Raw genomic sequence first — 20050 nt, forward strand, 5'->3', positions numbered from 1 at the left:
TTGACCCCAGTACTCTTTCCTGCCATGGCAGGGGGTCGGACTTGATGATCTGCTCAGGTCCTTTCTGACCCTACCAACTATGAAACTAGACTGGAAGCTCCTTGGATCATGTGTAGAACCTAGCATACAGTAAGGCCTGATCTCAGCTGGTCTCTTGAGTTGCCTCCATAATACATAACTCCATGTCAATTGTTTGTGATAGCGGTAAGGCACTGGATACTCAAGTTCATGACTATTCTCTAAGCAGCCCACTGCTGGGAGGGGTGGGGAAGTGCAGCAGGCATGCTGATTAGCCGGTAAAGCAAACGCAGGCTTTCTGAGCAGAGGTAGCTTTCTAGGCAAGTGCTCTGCAAAGCCAGATGAGCCTCCATAAACCACCAGCACCTGAGAAAGCAGAAGGGATGCAAGTGTTGGGGACTGGTTATTTCACAGCATATATGACCTCCATGCATGGCAGCAACAACCCCCCACAGTACTGACAAGCCACAGCCTTCTTTACATGGATCACTCACTTTCCAAGGAGTTTTTTGTCGTCTGATCCTTAGAATCCTTTGTGCTTCTGGCCTTTAGATTCTGAATGAAAGAAAACCCACACAGGAGATTGTGAATTACCCAGGGATATCACATCAGTAAGTAAAACGTCCTCAATCCTTCCAAGAGAAGATGCCCTTGTGCCTGCAGCAGCCAAAGCTTTATTCCAAGCCAGGAAAGGAAAAAACTTTTGTTCTGCTGTTAACGCCACTGTCACCATTTCACAGTTACCCAGGTGTCTTTTGTTAGCTGGAAGAAAGAGTCATGTTTGCAGGGATAAACACACCACTGTCACACCCTGCATGCAGTCCAGGAGCTGATGCCCACAACTGGGAGTCAGAGACACCTGGCTTCTATTCCTGACTGCTGCTGCCCTATTGAGTGACTGTGGACCATGACTACCCCTCTGCTCTCTTCAGACAATAACTGTGACCTCCCCTCCTCATCTTCCCCCCAGCTTCTAAGGGGGTTGTGAGCAGCATGTGTGGATGTGTGCAGAGTGATGTGAAATTCCCAGATTGCAAAAAAACACCATCATCATCATCACTATTTATTAAACTTGGATGTCACCAAGGCTTCAGCACTTTTCCTTCAGGGAACAGCAACCTAACCACAACACATTTGCACGGTAGGGCCGTAATCTCTTATGTGGCCTCTAGCTACTACCAGTGACACAACTAATGAATGTGCTGCTTCTAACTTTACTAACCATAGTTTCTAGTAACAAATTAAGCTATTTTGACATAGAGGCAGCCTGGACCCTGTTGATGTTATAGGCTGTGCTTGGGATCGATACCCAACAGGAAGCCAGGGTGGCAGAGAAGATGGGAACCCATTCACACATATGAAGCACGCAACAGACTCCCACAGGACTGGGCTAGTCTGCGTTCCCCCAAATACAATGCTGCTGAGAACCGTTTATCCTAAAAAAAATAATAAAAAAAAAAAAATTCAAAGCTTTGGGTTCCCGGATGAAGTTGCGTGCATAACCCCCGCAATAAGTCTCCCTTGATGATTCTGCGATTCTCTCCAGCTTAGCTCAGGCCAGATAATGAAAAAAAAAGTGCTATTTCAATCCACCTTTTCTTGGCGGCTGTTCTGTCCCTGGCAGCTGTGCTCAGCAAGGCTATCATCATGGCAGCATGAAAGTCAGTGACATGGGGCTCTGCAGAGGGAGCCGCCGTATGGAGCTCCTGGCACAAGGCACTGGGAAAAAAAAGCCTGCATAGTGCCTCCGCCCAAGGAATCCCACTCACAGGGAGGAAATCAAAGCAGCCTAATAAATAATATTATAGATCCCACTTGACACACTTGTCATCCGAAACAGCGCACATTTTAGTGCTATCCCTTTCCGCACTCAAAGCTAATGAAGCCTGTGATTTCACTGACAGAAATAATGCAAGCCATTAAAGACAGCCTTTTGCATCACAGTCAGAATCATCGTTACCAACAGAGATGCAAGGCGCTCGATGACAGTCTTCCTTTCTTAGGAAAGCATGATGCTGTAATAGGACTGGGGAAGTTCAAAGCCCTGCCAGACACCACAAGAGGAGTCACTGTGGGGAGTATCAAGCAAGGGGTGTCTCAGAGAGCACTCGGCTCCTCCAGTGCCAGCCCTCGGCCACAGCCGCAGCCAGGGCTAGTGCTGGAGCAGTGGGAATGGGATAGCTCATGACGCCTCCAGCTCTGGCCTCTCCTAAAGCAACAGCCACAAAGGCATTTGGAGGGGATGCAGGGGTGACATCGCTGGGTATTAGTCAGCTCCAGGCAGTGTGTATCTGAACATCATGATGTTACCTCAGAGATTTCAGCAAACTGAGCGTTGGCCTGGCAGCATTTCTCTGCTGTCTCCATGGCAACCTCATAGTTATCCACGAAGGCCCGGTACACTCCCAGCTGGCTGGCCTGCAGGAAGCAAAACAAAACAGAATAAATGCTGGGGAAGGAGCCTGCTTGGGACAGCTGGCTTGCGCATCCACAGGTCAGACAGTTTCAGTCCAGGCCAGGGAAACTCAGGAGGCTGAACAGAGCAGGCAGGGCCCCTCTGTCTTGTTTCCGTTCCCCCGCTGGAGCATGATGTCTCCATCTGCCCAGCAGAAGGTAGTTCACTAGTCAGGGAGGATGACATATCTTTATTACCATCGCCCATTTTTTCCCCCCTTCTAAACAGCTAGATGAGGATCTACTAATAAATACTGCAGCTCAGATGAGACCATACAGGAGCTGCTGGCTATGAACCATGATGTATGAATCAGCAGGAATGATTCAGACCAGCAGCACATATGTGACCCCAGCAAGCTACTTGTTTGCTTCTGTGTATTTGGGGAAGACGTGAAAAGTAAACATCAACCAATATCAACCTGAGCAGGCATCATTTTAAATCACATGGGCGAAGACTTATGACAACAGGGAGCTGAAAAGACAGACTGGGACACGCACGGTACAGCACTGCTACTGGATGACGCAGCCAGCAGTGGCAGGTGGAAGGAAACAGCAGGGCTGTTTAACAGTGCAAGTTTCAGCCAGGCCAGATGAAGAAAGATATGGCAGGCCTGAGAGTCCATAACAAGCCATTATTCATTGCTGGGTCTTAGTACTGATCCCATTTGCTGATTTGTAAATAGCAGCTATGTTCATGCCAGACAGCTGAAGATCCAGGCTGGGAAATCCCTGGGCAAATTCCAAGCATGTCTGAACTCTGGAGCAACCTTTGTGTTGCACAGCAGCATGCGCTGTGCTGTAAACACCTTGGCAGTTCAAAGGGGCTTCCTAGGGGACAGTCAGGAGAGAGCCAACAGAAGGAGAACTGATGGGCTCTCCTGCGAAGGAGCCGATTTTCAACTCTACGCTTTTCTTAAGATGTCTGCATGTCCCCCCTGCACCCAGTCTGACTTCTGCTGAGAGACTGAGACTGGAGGAGTCCCCACTGCCAATGCTCTTCCACTTCTCCTGATGTAAGCTCTCCCATAGCCAGAATATGCCCCATTCCCTTTCAGCACTTGAGAGAATGGGACAGAAGTAGCTGTGATCTCTCTCCCCACAGCTAGTACCTGCACTGCATTCCCCACGGGGCCTCCCAGGAGCGACTGGGAGAATCCCTCAGTACATTTCTCCCCTCACAACATGCTTGAGAGACCGCAAACAGTTTCCTTCACTGCCTCACACCGAGATAAGAGGCTGTCTTTGGTCCTTCAGTAGAACAGCCTAGCTCTCCATGAAGTCAAAGGAGATGGTACTCACTTATGCCAGGGAAGCTCTGGCATCAGAGCTGTGGAAGATGTACAGTCAGTAACCAACATCGCTGTACCACTCCCAGCAGGGGCTGTTGTAAGGATTATTGTTCATTTGAGGGATTTAGAAACATTTCAGCCTCGGAATCACGTCCTGGGCTCCCAGCTAGGAGGTGCAAAGGCTTTGGCTTCTTCATTGATGCCTAGCCTCCTCTTTCCTCTCCGCTCTTGAATGAGTGCATCAAAACCACTATTCTACTGAAAACTGGCATTTCAATGACAGCTAAAAAATAATAATATTAATCATGGCGAGTTTAATTGAGCTGGAAATTTTACAGGTTTTTTTTGTTTGTTGGGGGGGGGGGTTGGGAGAAAAAGAAGAAGAAACCAAAATATTTTTATAAGGATTTTCAGTTTTCAAAAGGCAAAACCTGTTTTGCAAAAAGTTTTCCAAATTGATATTTTTTCAGTTTTTCATTAAAAAAAAGGAGAGATAAAACCTGCTAATAAATTTTAAAAATACCCAATACATTTCTGATATATTCTATAAAAAGTGGCACATTTCAACCAGCAGATGTAACCACACTAGGTAAAACTATGGATTTGTCCTTTTGTGACACTTTCAGCTCCAGTCTGAAGTACTTTGTGGTACAGATGTTACAATTACATTTCAGTCATCAGTGCGCTGAGGATAATAATGAAAAACTCAAAAGTTCACCCTTGTTATCAGGTTTTATCTCATGGCCATAAGTGAACAATCTGCTGTTTACGTGATCCAGGTCCCAGCTGACCCTGTTCCAGTATCCAGTGCTTTATTGGTCTCTCTTGCATAGGTGGTTTCAGTCGGATGCTAAAGAGAGTTGCTTCTGTCCAGTACAACACAGCTGGTCCAAGAAAATAGTGGAACAAAATGGCAGCTTCACATCACCAATCAGAACACCGATCAGCACTGAGTTCAATTTCCGATTAACACTGAGCTGAATTATTAGCCCAGTTTCCCATCACGTTAAATTCATATAGCAGACCTGGAGCTAGTGCTCCTAACATAGCTTGCCAACTGTTACAAATGCAAAAGACTGAAGGGGAACAGAAAAGGAGAGCGCTGCAGATGCCAGTCACAGTGGGATTAAAACAGGTGGAAGCTTGCCTGGACAGCCTAGCTGTGGTAAGTGATCTGTGTACCTCTCTTTCAATCAGTGACTGCTCCTCCATTATTTCACTAGGTTTTCAATGCAGTTTATCAAACATCATTTGATTACAACTCTCCTCCTACATCTTGGCCTCAGCAAGCAGCAGCAGGTGGCTCTGACCTTCAGCTCTGGCTAGTTGCTGAATGCTGCATACCATCAGCTATCTCCTAAGGCACCAGCCAGACCCCTCCTGCAAAAGGCAGCTTCCTGCAGTTTTGTTTTGAGCTGCTGGAGTGTAGAGAGAACATTATCCCCACTCCACCCCTCCAGCCAACAAGGAAGGGAGCCCATGCACTGACAGACAGATGTTAACAATTGAGAAAGCTTGGTGAAGAGTACTCTCCATCCAGTAAGCCACCTCAATGGAATCTCCCCCCAGTCCCGAGAATCAAAGGCACCTCAGGAATGTGGAGTCTTTTCTTTTCAGAAAAAGAAAAGAGATTTCTTTAATCCTTTGATTTCTCCACTTGCGGGGAGGGGAGAGTGGGAGGGGAAGAGACAGGTCAGAAGGGCCAGAGAGACAATTTCAGCATGCAGTCAATTAAGCATCTGGCTTCAAGACCCCATGACTCTCTTCAGGCTCCGACCAATGCACTGTCCTTCTCTGTTCCATTCTACACATTGGGGTCTTCTGCTGAGCTTTGTGAGGGGATCTCTCAGCTCAGATTTCAAAATGCATCAGCATCATAACAAGGGGAATTGCAAGGGCTGGGCAGGTGGAAGAATATCAAAGCCATAGGTAACCACAAGCAGTGCAGATGGAGTCAGACAGCACAAGGAAGGGAGTGGAGCAGGAGCAGAACAGAAACAAAAGGGAAATGTGCAAACAGTCTCTTTTCAACCACTGTAAACATATGCACTTCTCTCACCACACGGGAGCAGCAGTACCCTAGGGCCGGACATAACAAATCATGAAAAGATGACTGGAGAGTGGCTTTGGGTTATGCCAACTCCAATAAGATTCAAAGGATGGACAGCATGGGGAAGAAGAAAAAGAAAAGGGGTAATTCCCTAGAAAAGACCTTTCCACATGCAAAATCCAACCAACTGCATTTGGCTTTGCCCTTAGCCATGGCTACAGGGAAAGATCATGTTTGTTCCCCACAAGGTAGCCAAGGACCATCTTGGCTGCCCCCCACACTGGGGTAGCAGAGCACAGACCACAGGGAAGGTCCAATAAGGAAGGATGCCCGATGCCCTTTGGTTCTGGCACCTGGTCTGGCAGGCTTGCGAAAAGCTGCAAAAAGGCTGTATTAGCTCCTGCGATGGGGGATAAGGGTGCTCTGATGGGGGAGTTAAATGTTATCAGCATGGTCTCCATCACAGTCAGACTGACCATGCAAGTCCTGTGCTCAGGCTGATAAGTTTTTATCATACTTTTGCCAGTAGCAGTAAAATACACAGCCACGTATGCTCAGGTTTTGCTCTCCAGTCAGAAGGGGCTAGCAGGGATGTGAATATACCAGGTCAGCTTCTGTTGTAGTTTTACAGAAAAACCTATGAGGTCTTGGTCTGTGACTCAGATTTCTACCCTGCTTGAAACACAAATAATCATTGGCCTCTGGGAAGTGAGAAAATATGTCCTGTTCCTCTGCAGGTCATCTGAACACTAGTAGGCCCAAGGAAAATCATTCACACAGAGACCAGAAGGTCAAGCATGGAGAATATCTAGGGAAAAAAACATAGGGGAGAGTTTTCAGGGCTCAGAGGTGCTTGCAAGTTGTCCACCCCACAGGTACCAATAGTGCATGAATCAGACTAACTGCACAGCCGACACATCACTTACATCTAACCAAGATCTGTGCAGCATCATAGGGTACTTTGCGTGTGATACACGAGACTGAACTCTGTTCTAAATCACTGTAAAAGGGCTCTAATACCACCTCTGTGAGACCAGGTTTGTAATACTGGTGAGAACTTGATGCAGCCTCTACAGAGAGATGAGAGAGCAGCTCTTCCAGTTATGTTAACCCATGGCAGCCAAGTGAAGGAAGAATCACTGAGCCACAGGCCTGCTTCTGTGTTGGGCATGCAAAGGAATGGCAGTGAGTCTGTGCTGCTGGGGACACACAGAGGGAGATCCAACTGAGTTCTGGCTGGGTGGGTTTACTCACCAGCTTCTGGAAAAGGTCTCCTACACGCTGCTGGTGACTCCACTGCTGCACACGAGGAAAGAGCCCATCATAGAATTCTTTGTGGATCTCATATAACTCAGGCACTTTGAAGAAAATGGTTTCAATCTGCTGACTGGTCAATACAGGCTGAGAAGTGGTGGCAGCAGCTTTCAAAGGCTTCATGGGCTACATGGAGAATCAAGGAGACCATTACCTCCCACACTGAGTCAGTCTCTCGTTGCTGTGTTCTAACATACATCCTTCCAAGCACAGATTTTCTATCCTGTCAATGCACAGTATTCCCACTGGCATATGACTGCCTCTGAAAGCAAGACAGCAGCAATTCTCCCACTAGAATAGGTCAGTGACCTGCAATTCAGAGATCTTCCCAGGATAGGTATGGTAAAACTACAATTCCTCTGCTCTTGTTGCAGTCATTAATTCTTACTGCATAACTGAGGTGCAACGTTTCTTAGTTTTCAGCACACAGGACCCAGGGCTCCTGGGTTCCATTTCCTGGTTTACCAGTGACTCCCTGTGTGACCCAGGTCAAGTCACTTCACTTCTCCATGCCTCTATTTCTCCACTTGTAAAGGGAGTTGATGGCCTCATACTTTAGCAGGTTGCTGCAAGACATTCACCTAGTGCCTATGAAGCTCTTAAGAACCCCAGGATGAAAGCTGCAATAGAGGCATTAATACCATGATTTGTGCTCACAGCTGTCCCCCATACTTACCAGCAGCAGAGCTTCTAGGTGGCTCAGGTAGGTTTCCTCACTGGCTAGAATTCCAGACAGGACCCATTTCCTCATCTCCAAGCCCTTCTCCAAGTCTGGCTCACTCTAAGGAGAGAGAAGTGGTGAGAAAAGGATCAGGAAGAGTTACTGAGCAAGGAAAATCTCACCTCAAGACATGCACATTTACAAATAGGTGTATAAAGAATGAGACTACTGCCCGGCTTCTGGCCACATATGCAGAGGCAAAAACACCACAGAATTTATTTACCCATAACTTCAACGCTTAATGATAACTCTCAATGAGTTAATGCAACACTTGTGGTTGTGGGCATCTCTTTAAATAGAGGACAACTCCCAGTACCATAAGCACCTCCATACCACCCACAGAACAGGGTTTCCACAAGAGAAACGGTCCTTTTTCCATCACTAACTAAGATCTTTTTCAGCACCAATTTGCATCAGTGGTTTAATCAGGTTGATTTTATTTAGAGGATGGACTAGTCAGTCCTGCCAGGCATGGGAATACAGATTCTCTTAAATGGACTTGTTCTTCTCAGGACCCTACACAGTATTGTACATTCATAGAAATATCAGGCAATCTAGAGAACCAGGCAACATAAATTTACTGGCAAGTAGGGGGAAACAAAGGTAAATTACATGGAGAGGTAGTGACCTTCACAGTAAGGGTGAAAGGGCAGGGTGCCAACTTAGGGCACCTATACAAGTGCCTGATGTGCACTCCGATGTGTTGTAATTAGAGCACGCCAGAGCAGACTCTATTAGCACATGCCAGAAGCCTCAGCATCACGTGTATTCAGTGTCCCCGTGTTTCAAAATGAAGCAAAGGATGCTGAATATGAGACACTGCGAGCATTTTAATTAGAGTGGTTCCCAAGAGTAACTCTAATTACATGCCCCCCCATCCCATCCCAGAGACTGTGTAAAGATGCCCTTACAGACTAACTGATTCAGAGGCATGTATCCATAAAGTGCCATCCTGCCCTACCTTACACTTTTCTTCAGAACCAGCCATGTATTCTTTACAGCAAACATTTCAAAAATCTTTCTACTATAAAACCAATGACCTAGCAATACCCTTTGGCTTCATAATAGTCAGATTTACCTCAAAGACAAAAAAGGGACCATTTGGAAAAAAATAAACAAAAAAACTGTTTAATTGCTTGTCATTAGGAATCCCTCCCCCCCATATGATATTATCCACAAATGCTTGCATCCCTCTAGCTAAAATGATGCTACTTATAGATTGATAGACATTAGGGCTGGAAGGGACCTCGGAAGATCATCGAGTCCAGCCCCCTGCTCCAGGGGCAGGAAGTCAGCTGGGGTCTTAGGATCCCAGCAAGATAAGCATCCCATCAAACTTCCCACTCAGTGAAATCTCCTTGAAAATAAGTGCATTCACTATGTCTGAGATAGCAGATAGTCATTTAAGTGGCTTTGTATGGCTCAACCCTGCTCCTGTCAAAGCAAAGGAGAATTTTTGGCCACTGACTTGTGCTGCAGCAGGGTGAGGAACTACCAGCACAAGACAGCAGAGTGCGTGCTACTGGCTGAGCATAAGAGCCTTGCTGGAGCCAATAGGTAACAGAAGAACCCAACTGCAGCATGGAGACCCCTTGGTTGGCCCTGCAGGTGTCTTGAGTTTATTACAAAGAAGGGGAAGATGGCCACTCTATAATTAAGTCTGCAGCTACAGTAATGCTTCCAAGTTGATTTTGAGCCCACATGTAATTCAAGAGAGAAAGATGGATCCTCCTGTTTTCAGATATTCTTGGCTTGCATCTCATCAACAGCTACAGTGGTTCTAGAAACAGAAACACTTTCATTAAACTGTGCAAGTACTTTCTGAGACTAAAAGGCCTTGCAGCAGCCACTTTATAAAAAGTTTTGCAAAGTGTCAAATACTGCCCACACCTCTTAAATGGAAGTGGCAGACAGAAGCTGTTCTTGGTTCTGAGACGTACAAGATAGAAAACCCCTTTCAAATGGTAAAATGTAAGGCTTGGGAATCTGTAATCCAGAAGTCAGATTCTGAAGCTTCAAAGGTGGAGAAGTAGAGAAGAAAATGCTGATTAGCTAAATACCCAAAGAGGATAATGAAACAGTCAACATGTCACATATGTACACTGACATCCTCTACTACGTAGAATCAGAATCAGGCTTGACTGACAATAGTGGTCATCACTTCTACTGCACTACACCTTAGGTGTCCCAGTCACGGGCAAGAGCTCTGTTGCGTTTGGCATGATGCAAACACAGGAGGGGCTGACTTAAGATTTTATACAGAGATTTCCTTCAGCTCAAAGTAGATGTCAGCACACTTGGATGATCAGAGGCCTATTCTGGCTTGATCTGTGCAGCTGCCAGTGCTCTTAGTGTGCAACAGGTGCCAATATGAATCTCCCTGTGGCAGAGGATTGTTACTAGCTTCACAAAAAAAAAAAAACAAAACAGGTTCACAAAGGAGCATCAGAAGCCCATCCACTGTTCAGCACTTCTGCTTGGAATGGTGGCCTGCTGCACAGAGGTGGTAGTGTCCCAGGTGCTGCGCCTCGTAGCCCTGACATGTGAGGGCTTGGAATAAATGACTTCTAGGAATCTTGGGCAAGTGATTGCCTGTGAATGCAGGGGGCTGGACACGATAACCAGGGAGGTCCCTTCCAGCCGCATGTCCTTCATTGGAAGCCGTCACCGTACTAGCCATAAGGCTCTAACCAATAACAGCAGGTGCTGCCTGATGAGAGAATACAAGACTGAGGAATCAAAATTGGCTCATTTCCTACTAGCCAAATCAGGGAAATATAATAAACAAACATTTACATAGGTGGTGACAAACACATTCTGCCAATTCATTTCAATCAGCTTTGACACATGAATTTCCTATGACAAAACAGAACTTTCCTTAGAGCTTTGAAGGTTTCTCTCTTCCCTTTCACATGAACAGGCTCCCATGTACACTGGTTGTCCCTGGGCATCCTCTGATGACTGAGCTGGCATTCCCAGCTTTCATTTATTTTGTTGTAAAAATGTGCCTCATATCTGTATGTCTCTCACACACATGCACCCCTTCTAGTCACTGATCATTGCCTTCTTAACCCACCATACGAACCCATGCACCCATCCTCAAGGAACTGGCTCCCTTAAAACCCCTTGTCTCTTAGTCCTGTCCCCGAATATGGGGTTTAAAACTCAGTTCGTTATTTTCTTTTTAAGCAAAGAATCGCTGATCAGCAATACAAGCATCTCTCTCAGGATTCAGCAGTGGCCATCCATCCTCCTAGTGACACTGACTGGGCTGGAGAGGTTACTTCCAAAAGTCTCTGGAGGGTTCTTAATCCCTATTATACAACTAGTTTCAAGTGTGACCTTTCCTTTCCAGCCAGCTGTAGTGGGCCGTCTGCTTTGGGCTGCAGTGCAATAGCTGCACTAGGAACTCCCAAGGGAGCACAGTCCAGCCAGAGAGCAAGTCAAAAGGTTCCCAATGTGGTACACAAAATTTACATACAGATTTACTCAGATGATCTAATGCTGCTGCTGTCGTCAGGGATCAATGAGTTACCATGTTTCTCCTGTCTCTGCTCTGCTGCTGCTCTGTGTTCCCTTCCTGAGAACTGATGATCCAATGCAAATTTCCTGCTGAGAAAGCCCTGGTTTGACAGGTTCATCAAGTGCCTTAAGTCAGCAGGCAGCCCTGCTTCCTCCTGCTGTTCAGAGTGGGGTTGCTCTTTCTCTCCCACTCTTCGAGAACCAGGCTCCAATCACTGGGTGTTCGGGACCTGACTGGCAGACAAGCAGAAAGTGGTCCTGTCCAGTTTGATGAGCCCCTTCGTCGTGTGGGGTCTCACCCACTCCTGGCAGCAAGTCAAAGTGGAGAGCAGGTGTAGGCTCTCCACTCCTGGACCTCCCCTGCAGCACACAGGCTGGGCAGGGCGATATGCACCCACCCCAAGGGCATTCTCTGCCTCACCTAGTGCAGAGGGGCAGGTTGTGATACTGCACCCCCTTTCCCCGTCCTCCTGCATTCTAGACAGAGAAGCAGACTGCATGACACCCCCAAACCCAACAACAGCCCCTGCCACACCTTAGGCACTCCCTTCCCCACCAGTGGGGGCTGTGTGGCAGTGTTCCTGCCTACCACATAGGAGATCTAGGTTCAAGTCCTGGCTGAGGTGATTTGGGTGAGTGAGATAACCACTTACAGGGAGGAAGGAAGGAGTCTGATGGTAGAGGTGAGATGCAAATCCAAACCACTATCAAAGATGGGCAGTGGCGAGCCAACCACAGTAGTATATGGTGGAAAATGCTGGCCAGCAGGAAAGAGGGAGGGATTCATGTCTTCCTCTGACTGGTTTCACTTGGAAGAGGCTAGCAAGGTTTCTCACACCCATCCATATTCTGTCCTTTATCCCAGCAGCCTCCTGCCCCTTATTTAACCTCACCCCAGTGGTTTAAACACATTCATCTCCTAAAAGCCTCTCCTGGCAGCAGCCAGGGCCCATCCACCTATCATGGAAGCTCACTCTCTTTGCAAGGCTCCAGCACCAGGTGGGCTCTGAACAACCTCCTTGTAATCCATGTTCTGCTGTCTCCTCAAACTACATGAAAGGGGAAAGCACAGATCAGGAGCAGCACTTCAGGGGACATCTGATGCTAGCAGCACTATTTAGAACTGTTGTTTCCCCATGGCTGGATGGTCCATCTAACTCTCCTGGGGATTTAAAAGGCAATGGCTTGGATCACTGCCATTGGTGTATCCCCACACCCTGAATCCAGGCCAGTCTGAGTAGCTAAAGGTGCTGGAGCTATCAGAGTCTCCATGCACTGGCCTAAGGCCAGGGCTGCTTTGTATGTGCTCGCAGGTTGTCAGTCCATGTTCTTTAGTTTACTAACCAGGTTGGCACCGCATGTTGTATTCAATTACTGCAAGCTTGGGATTCACCACTTCCAACAATTAGACAGGTTCAGCTCTTCCTGAACCTGTTCAGAGGGCTCAGGGCTCTTGTAGCTGTTGTTTAAATTAAAGCAATAATCGTTTTATTGTTGATGTCAGGAGCGCATGGATTAAGGATCTGGAAACACGATGAATAAGATTTTACAAAGCAGCTCCTGCCAGCACCTCCCTGTGAAGGGAAATGTTGCTTCTGAGTGGGCGTATGAAAGGGAGCTTTAAATCTCTCCCCTCCCTTTAGCAAAGCATTTTCGGAAGCCATGAAATTAGCATGTTCAAAGGAGACGGCTCCTGTAAGGAGAGCTCTGGGACTTGCAGTACAGCTGACAGCCTGCGAAGGGGAAAGACGACTCATTCTTATTTTGAAAATGTAAATATCTTTGGACGCTGCTGCTTTAAGACGCTGGAGGTAACTCATTGTTTGAGCGATGTTAGAACAGGGAAAGATTCTGTAATGAAGCCAACCCGGCTCTGTGGGGAGGGGAGGGAGGGGAAGCAGGGAGAGAAGCCAGCATTATTTATAACATTGACGCTGCGTGTGCCAACTCTCCTCAGGAAGGGCTTGTACATCCAGGCAAAGCTATTAGAACAGCAATGAGAAAGAAATAAGGGAGAGGAGGGGGAAGCAGAGGGGGGTAACAGAAAGTGAAAATAAAGGAGAACTTGCAAATAAACACTGGGATGGAAACAAAGACAGAGAAGGACCGGAAATAAACCTGGGGAGACGTCAGAATGATACGGGGAGAGGCAGAGGGGTTCGCAGGTCCGGGGGAGGATGTGCAGATGGAGGCAGCGTGAAGTCATGCGGAGGTTTACGTGAGAGATGCTCTCAGCTCCTGATGCAATTTCAGAGGTCACCCTGCTCGTTCTTCCCTGACAGCCCATCAGTAGCTGGTGAGACAACCTGAGTAGGAGGGTGTTACCGTCAGCAAGGAAAAAAGTCTGGGGGCAGCGCTGGTGTTTTGTACTTGATGTGTCACAGCGCTAAGTGGAGCTGGCAGCTGGGAGCAGGTCAGGTGGGTAAGCCTGCCCCCTCATCATGCCCCCACTGCCATGGGGAACCAGGCAGTGAGGCTGCTGCAGCGCATCTTTCCTGTGACTGACACCCAGGGCATGACTGCTTTAGGCGATCTGCAATAATGGCTTGTTGTAAGGACCGGAAGCAGCGGTTTTCGCACCCGTGAGCAGCCAGCATCACAAGGAGCTCCAGCCCCAGACACTCGTAGTTTCCAGAACTAGGCCTGGTTACACTGGCAGGAGCAATCAAAGTTCCTGATGGTTTAACCACAGAAGCGCGGCCTCACACAGTAACTGCAGTGTTCTTCCCAGTCCCAGCCAGCACAGCAGGACAGCAGCTGCAACTCCCCTGAGACTCCCCAGGGGAGACTGGGACAGCAGCCATGGGTGCCAAATTTGTGGGGGGAGGCACAGAAGTGATTACTGTGGCTATCTTTTTGCTGAAATCAGCACAGCCAGAGCAGGAACTGCTTCAGGGTCAGACCTGCCCTGGTATACCTCTGTTCCCTGCCACCAGGAGCTGGGATGCCGAACATCGGATGCAACTGTACCCAGAACCACACATTTTATGCCTCACACCCTTGCACACCCACACATGTCTGGCCAGCACCTTGCCTGGGACCAGCAAACCATCCAAACCAGGCTACTTCCACTCTTGACTATCCCTTCAGCAGACAAGGAGATAGTGAAGTGAATGAACCACTGGGGGAAGGAGGAGGAGAGAGACTCATGGTCAAGGTACCCGAATGGTAACCTTGCTGAATTTCCCATCCCTGCTTCTGTGCGATGCTAAGCAAGCCCTCAAAACCAAACTTTTCAGAAGCAGGTACTCATTTTCAGGGTGCCTGACTTCAGTACTGACCATCCTCAGCTGCAACTGCAGTTAACTGGAGCTGTGGTTCAAACATAAGTGTTATCTAAGGCAGTGTTTCTCAACCTGTGGTTCATGACCCAAAGTGGGTCTCAAGAATATATGAAAGGGTCATGAACAAACTTTAAAAAAAAAAAAAAAAAAAAAAAAGGATTCTCCTTTAAAGGAGAAAAATGTGGGAAACTGTGGCTTTTCCCTTGCAAGCTGACAGTTCCAGCCTGCAAGGGGCTGCCCGGGGCCCCCATGCTCCACACATACCCCTGCCTCACACACTGGGGGCCCGGGGCAAGGGGCACTGGGTCAGGATTGGCCACTGATGTTTACAAATGGGTCCTGGTACAAAGAGAGGTTGAGAACCACTGATTTAAGGCTCAGTACTAGGAAAAATCAAGTCCTAGGCAAATTAGGCACCCATATTAGAGGAGACTTTTGATCCTAATCTCCCTGTCCCTCAACTACCTGTCCTCAAACTGGGGATAATAGTCCCAGCCCTTACTCTCACAGCAGGAATGCTGATAACATGAGCTAGTGATATCGGTGTAGTACTTAGATACTATTGTGACAATGACAGAAAAACCCAGGAAGAAATCAGTCCCGTTCCCCAACCCCCACCCCACCACCTGTCCCTCGCCTACTGACAACCTTAATTTACATTTTAACTGACTGGCTTTCTTGCATAGGACTGGCCTCTGGCTGCTTTACCACTCCATCCAGGAAGAACACAGACCATCTGCAGATGCTTCCTTTGCCTGACAAAGAGTATTTATACCCGAAAGCTTGCAAAGGAGAATTTTTCCAACTATTTGAGTTGGTCTAATAAAAGATATCAGATTTACCCAAAGAACCTTGTCTGCCTCAGGAAGAAATTAGTAACTCTGTCTTCAGAGCACAGTGTGACTAGCAGGCACTAAACAAGGCTTGGGATCACACCTGGAACAATGACAGTAAAACAAAATATCAAATACAGTGAACAGTTCAAACTGGGCACTGAAAAAAACCTGGGATGCTGAGGTGAAAATACAATATGAGCTCAGGCAATTACAAATATTAATATATTCTCCTTAGGCAGATGCACAAGGCAGCGTTGAGGTACGGTTGCACAGGTAGCCTTAACTCTGGCCTTTCCTTAATATTAAACCTTGGACTTTGCAACTTCGATGTTCTTTGCAGTTTTTTTGCATGCATGCCTGCATATGTGCACACAATGTATGCAATGCAACCCCAGTTTTCATATTTAAAAAAACCCAACCATAAGATAAGAGATTTCAAAAGTCACCCTAGGCATCAGTAAGTGAATGGCTCAGGAGGAGAAAGCTAATTATAGAGGAGAAAGCTTTTGTTTATACCTCATCTCTGGTAATCAATGACTGTGGGAAAGGAAACACAAGAAGTTCATGTGACCACTCTGCAGGCTCCTGGGCAAAACACTCTGTGCACTAGCCTCAATGAAGTGCCTTGGGCACTTGCAACTTTGTTCCACTGAAACATTTTCCAGTACTGCAGCTGTGAGCAAAACAAGTCACTTTGCAAGGTGCAGCAAGGAGAGAATTAATGTGATGTAAAATACTGGTACACAAATGAATTAATTTCAATCCTCTACCAATATTTTACAGGATTGAAATTAATTCCCTGATCCCTGTGCTGACATTTCTTTCCGTGTGCCAGCCCTGACACCTAAAGATTATTTACACTGAGGAGGGTCACTAAGTGGTGCAGTTGTTGCAGGTAGAAGTGCAAACCAGTGTTGAGACTCCTCTACTAGTGGTTTTAATGGACTAGACCAGAGCTAAGGTCACAAGAACCACAGCCACCAACTCTTCCAATAAGCATCAGCAGACTTTCCTATACCGTATTTCCAACAAACCACTTTATCATCTGCACCTGGAGACACAGGAACTTGACTGCTGATTAGCACCCTTCCCACCACAGTAGCATGAGGATATTAGAGGGACACTGCAGGAATTCCTTCCTTCGGATGTCCCATCACAGCCTGAGCATCTTCTCAGTCACAGGTTTTTGCTATCTGATTTTCTTTATTTCAAAACACCTCTACTGGCAGGTTAGGGGGTGGGCCAGTAAAGGAAAGTAAAGGCTTTTGAGACTGGATCTCTCTGCATGCAGTTAAGGACCAGGATACAACTCCAGACTGAGGAGTTTATGGCTGTTCCTTCTTGCTTCAATTAATCCACAACACACTTAAGGCTTGGCAGTGCTACACTGGCTAGCACCACAACTGAATGAGGTCTGCATGTTGTGATAGACAACAAGATGAACATGAGTCACCAATGCAATGCCGCAGCTGGCAGAGCTAATCAAACACTGGGATGCATCTACCGAGGCATCTTCAGCAAGGCTAAGGATGTCATCCTCCCATTCTATTCGGCCTTGGTGAGGCCGCAGCTGGAGTATTACGTCCAGTTCTGGGCGCTGCATTTCAGGAAGGATAGGGAGAAGCTCAAGATAGTCCAAAGGAGGGCCACACACATGATTAGAGGTCTAGAGAGAAAATCGTATGAGGAGAGGCTGAAAAACATGGGATTGTTCAGCCTGGAGAAGAGAAGGCTCAGAGGGGACTTGATGGTAGCCTATAAGTATATCTGGGGTGTACATCATGGCCTGGGGGGCATCTATTCACCAAGACCCCCAGATGGAGGACAAGAAATAATGGACACACTGATTGAAGATCACTTCAGGCTAGACATAAGGAAAAACTTCTTTACAAGTCGAGTGCTGAGGGTTTGGAACAGGCTCCCCCCCAAAGTGGTACAGTCACCCCCCTTGACGATCTTCAAAAAGTATCTTGATGCCCACCTTTCCTGTCCAAGTGCAGAGAGGCTGGACCTGATGATCTTGTAAGGTCCCTTCCAGCCCCTAACATTTACGCAACTATGAAAAACTGTGCTGTGCGGTGCCTTTAATAAGTCACAAAACTAACAAAGAATGAAATATGTCACTGAACTAGAGTCAACTGCCCTTATGGTTATCAGGAGAGGGAAGCTATTATTTTTTTAAGTTATATTAAAACAAATCTTTAATCTAGAATCAGCAACTGCAAATCCCCTGGTCCCACCAGCACTCATGACAACCTAACATGATACCTCACAGATTATGGACAACTTCAGATCTCTCTGAAGGGTGCTGAAACAGGAGAAGGTTTAAGTAATCACCTGGGAGATGCTTCCTGTCCCGAAAGTAAGCTAAGGTAGAAAGCAGAAGATTTCAGAAATAAACTGCTGGTGAGAGATAAGGACTATCACCAAGCATGCTTGGTTTTGTGGGACACAGGCACATCTTCGATGAGGAAAAAGGTGTTAAAAGCCATGGATAACGCAGTCTTAGCATAAGGGGAAAGCAGACATGAAGAAGACAGGCTGACTAAGCTGGCCAGCTCTCAACAAAAGGCAGGATGGAAACATAGAAACCCTCATTTAGCATAAAAATCAAGATGTCAAGAATGAAACTAATCAGGGCACCAAGGGATATGAAGAGAAGAAATTAATTGTCAACATGAGGAGCCTGTGTAATAAACAAGAGGAATCAAAATTACTCATTTATGAGCACATATTCAACCTCGACGGTATTACTGAATCCTGGTAGGAAGATTCACATGATTTGAATGTTAAAAATCACATGCTAAAAACTATTTAGGAAGGACTGAGTAGGTAAAGCCACATTAAAAAAGGCACTGCTGGTTTCTGAGTCCCTGACAAGTCAGAAGCAAATGAACGTGAGTGATTCTGAATTAATGTTCTAAAAGACAAAGCACAAAAAGGGGTACAACCTGGTGCTTGGTGCAGACCAGAGTCACGCCCAGGGCAAGAGGACCCATCCTGGAACACCTCTCTAAATTATACAGGGGCAAAAAATTTGCCTGGGGAATTTCAACTTGAGGAACATACACCAGAAGTCTCCTGCTGGCTCCGGCCTCGAAAATGCAAAATATTGTAAGTCTCTTAAGTCAAACCTGGAAAAAGTAACAGAATGCAGAAAAAGTACAACTCAATTAATAAAGAATTAAGGGAGGTAATATAATTAATACCAATCAGCTTGGGCTTTTGGAAGACAGATCTTGTCAAACTAAACTTATATCCTTATTAGATTATAAATTCAATTAATAAATGGTATAAGATGCATTTATTTAATATACTTAGATTGCTTAAAGCATTTGACTTGGTACTGCACAGAATCTTGATTAATAACCCACAACAATGCAAAAAATCAACATGGCCAACAATAAAGGCTAGGAAAACGATAGGTCTCAGAAAGTAATGATCAAGAAGAAACCATCCTTGTGTGGCTGCTTCTACTGTGGATCTGACAGGGATCAAATCATGGCTCTGTGCTATTCAACATTTTTATTGGTGCTTTGGAAAAAGCACAAAATCTTTACTACTGATAACGTTTGCAGATGACTGGAGAAGTGGTAGCTAATGAAAAGGAGAGGTCAATAGTACAGAGTGAGATGAACTGTTTGGTAACCTTGGCTCTGGCAAACTGTATGCATTTCAATACAGGCAGTCATGTGTCTAGGAAGAAAGAATGCAGGCCATACCTAAAAGGATAAGAGACTCTTATCCTGGGCAGAAGCAACTCTGGAAAGGCTTGGGAGTCATGAGAGATAATCAGCTGAACAGGAACTGCTTTTAGTGCAATGCTGTGGTCACAGGAACAAATACAGTTCTTGGAGTGATACACAGGGGGAACATACAAGTAGGAATATAGAGGTTATATTACCTATGTATTTAGCACTGTGTAAGCACTACTGGAATAATGTGTCCAGTGCTAATGTTCCTGCTTCCCATTGTCAAATCTTGAAAAACAATGGGGAGAATTCAGAGAGCAACCATGATAATGAGCACAAGATTGAAAAAATATGACTTGATGATCAGGGATTTCAAGAGCTCTTATTTAGCTTCTCAAAGAGACTTGATCAAAGACAATAAAGTACCTACATGGAGAACAAAAATGAAAGGCTCTTCAGGCTAGCAGACAAATTTTTAACAGTGACAGTAATTCATCATGGGAACCCCTTACCTGGATTTGTGGTAGATTCTCCACAAGAGGATTTAATATACACACACATTACAGACAGAAAGACATTCTAATATTATAAAAACCTTAGTTTTTCTGTCTGTCCGTAACGCTTTAGTCGCACTCTGATTGGTTGCCTTGCGCCAGAGTGCTCCAAGAGCATTCCAGAGAGGAGGCGGCGGCGCGGCGCCATGACAGCAAGGACCAAAGGGAACAGAGAGGACGGAGTCAGGAGTGAGGTCAGAGCCACTGGCCTTGCCCCTGCCCCCCCTCAGTCCCCACTGTCACGGCAGTGCCATCCCTCTCTGCCTCCAAGGACCAGGGCCACAGCAGGCCCTCAGTCCGCACTGGCCTCAACCCC

General features: G+C 46.4%; 1 protein-coding gene across 2 annotated transcripts in view; it reads right to left on the reverse strand.

Moving 5' to 3' along the window:
• BCR (BCR, RhoGEF and GTPase activating protein) overlaps positions 1-20050 on the reverse strand; it is a 128868-nt gene that overhangs the window by 46263 nt on the left and 62555 nt on the right. For both annotated transcript variants that reach the window (XM_019539157.1, XM_019539159.1), the window contains exons 3-6: positions 7802-7906; positions 7066-7251; positions 2329-2436; positions 513-573 (exon numbers count right to left, since the gene is read on the reverse strand). In XM_019539157.1, coding sequence (XP_019394702.1) covers positions 513-573; positions 2329-2436; positions 7066-7251; positions 7802-7906 — 460 coding nt within the window. The remainder of the gene's footprint in view (positions 1-512; positions 574-2328; positions 2437-7065; positions 7252-7801; positions 7907-20050) is intronic.

This window comes from Crocodylus porosus, unplaced genomic scaffold (genome assembly GCF_001723895.1).
Source record: "Crocodylus porosus isolate Cpor-Errol unplaced genomic scaffold, CroPor_comp1, whole genome shotgun sequence".
In the NCBI taxonomy this organism is placed as follows: Eukaryota; Metazoa; Chordata; order Crocodylia; family Crocodylidae; genus Crocodylus; species Crocodylus porosus.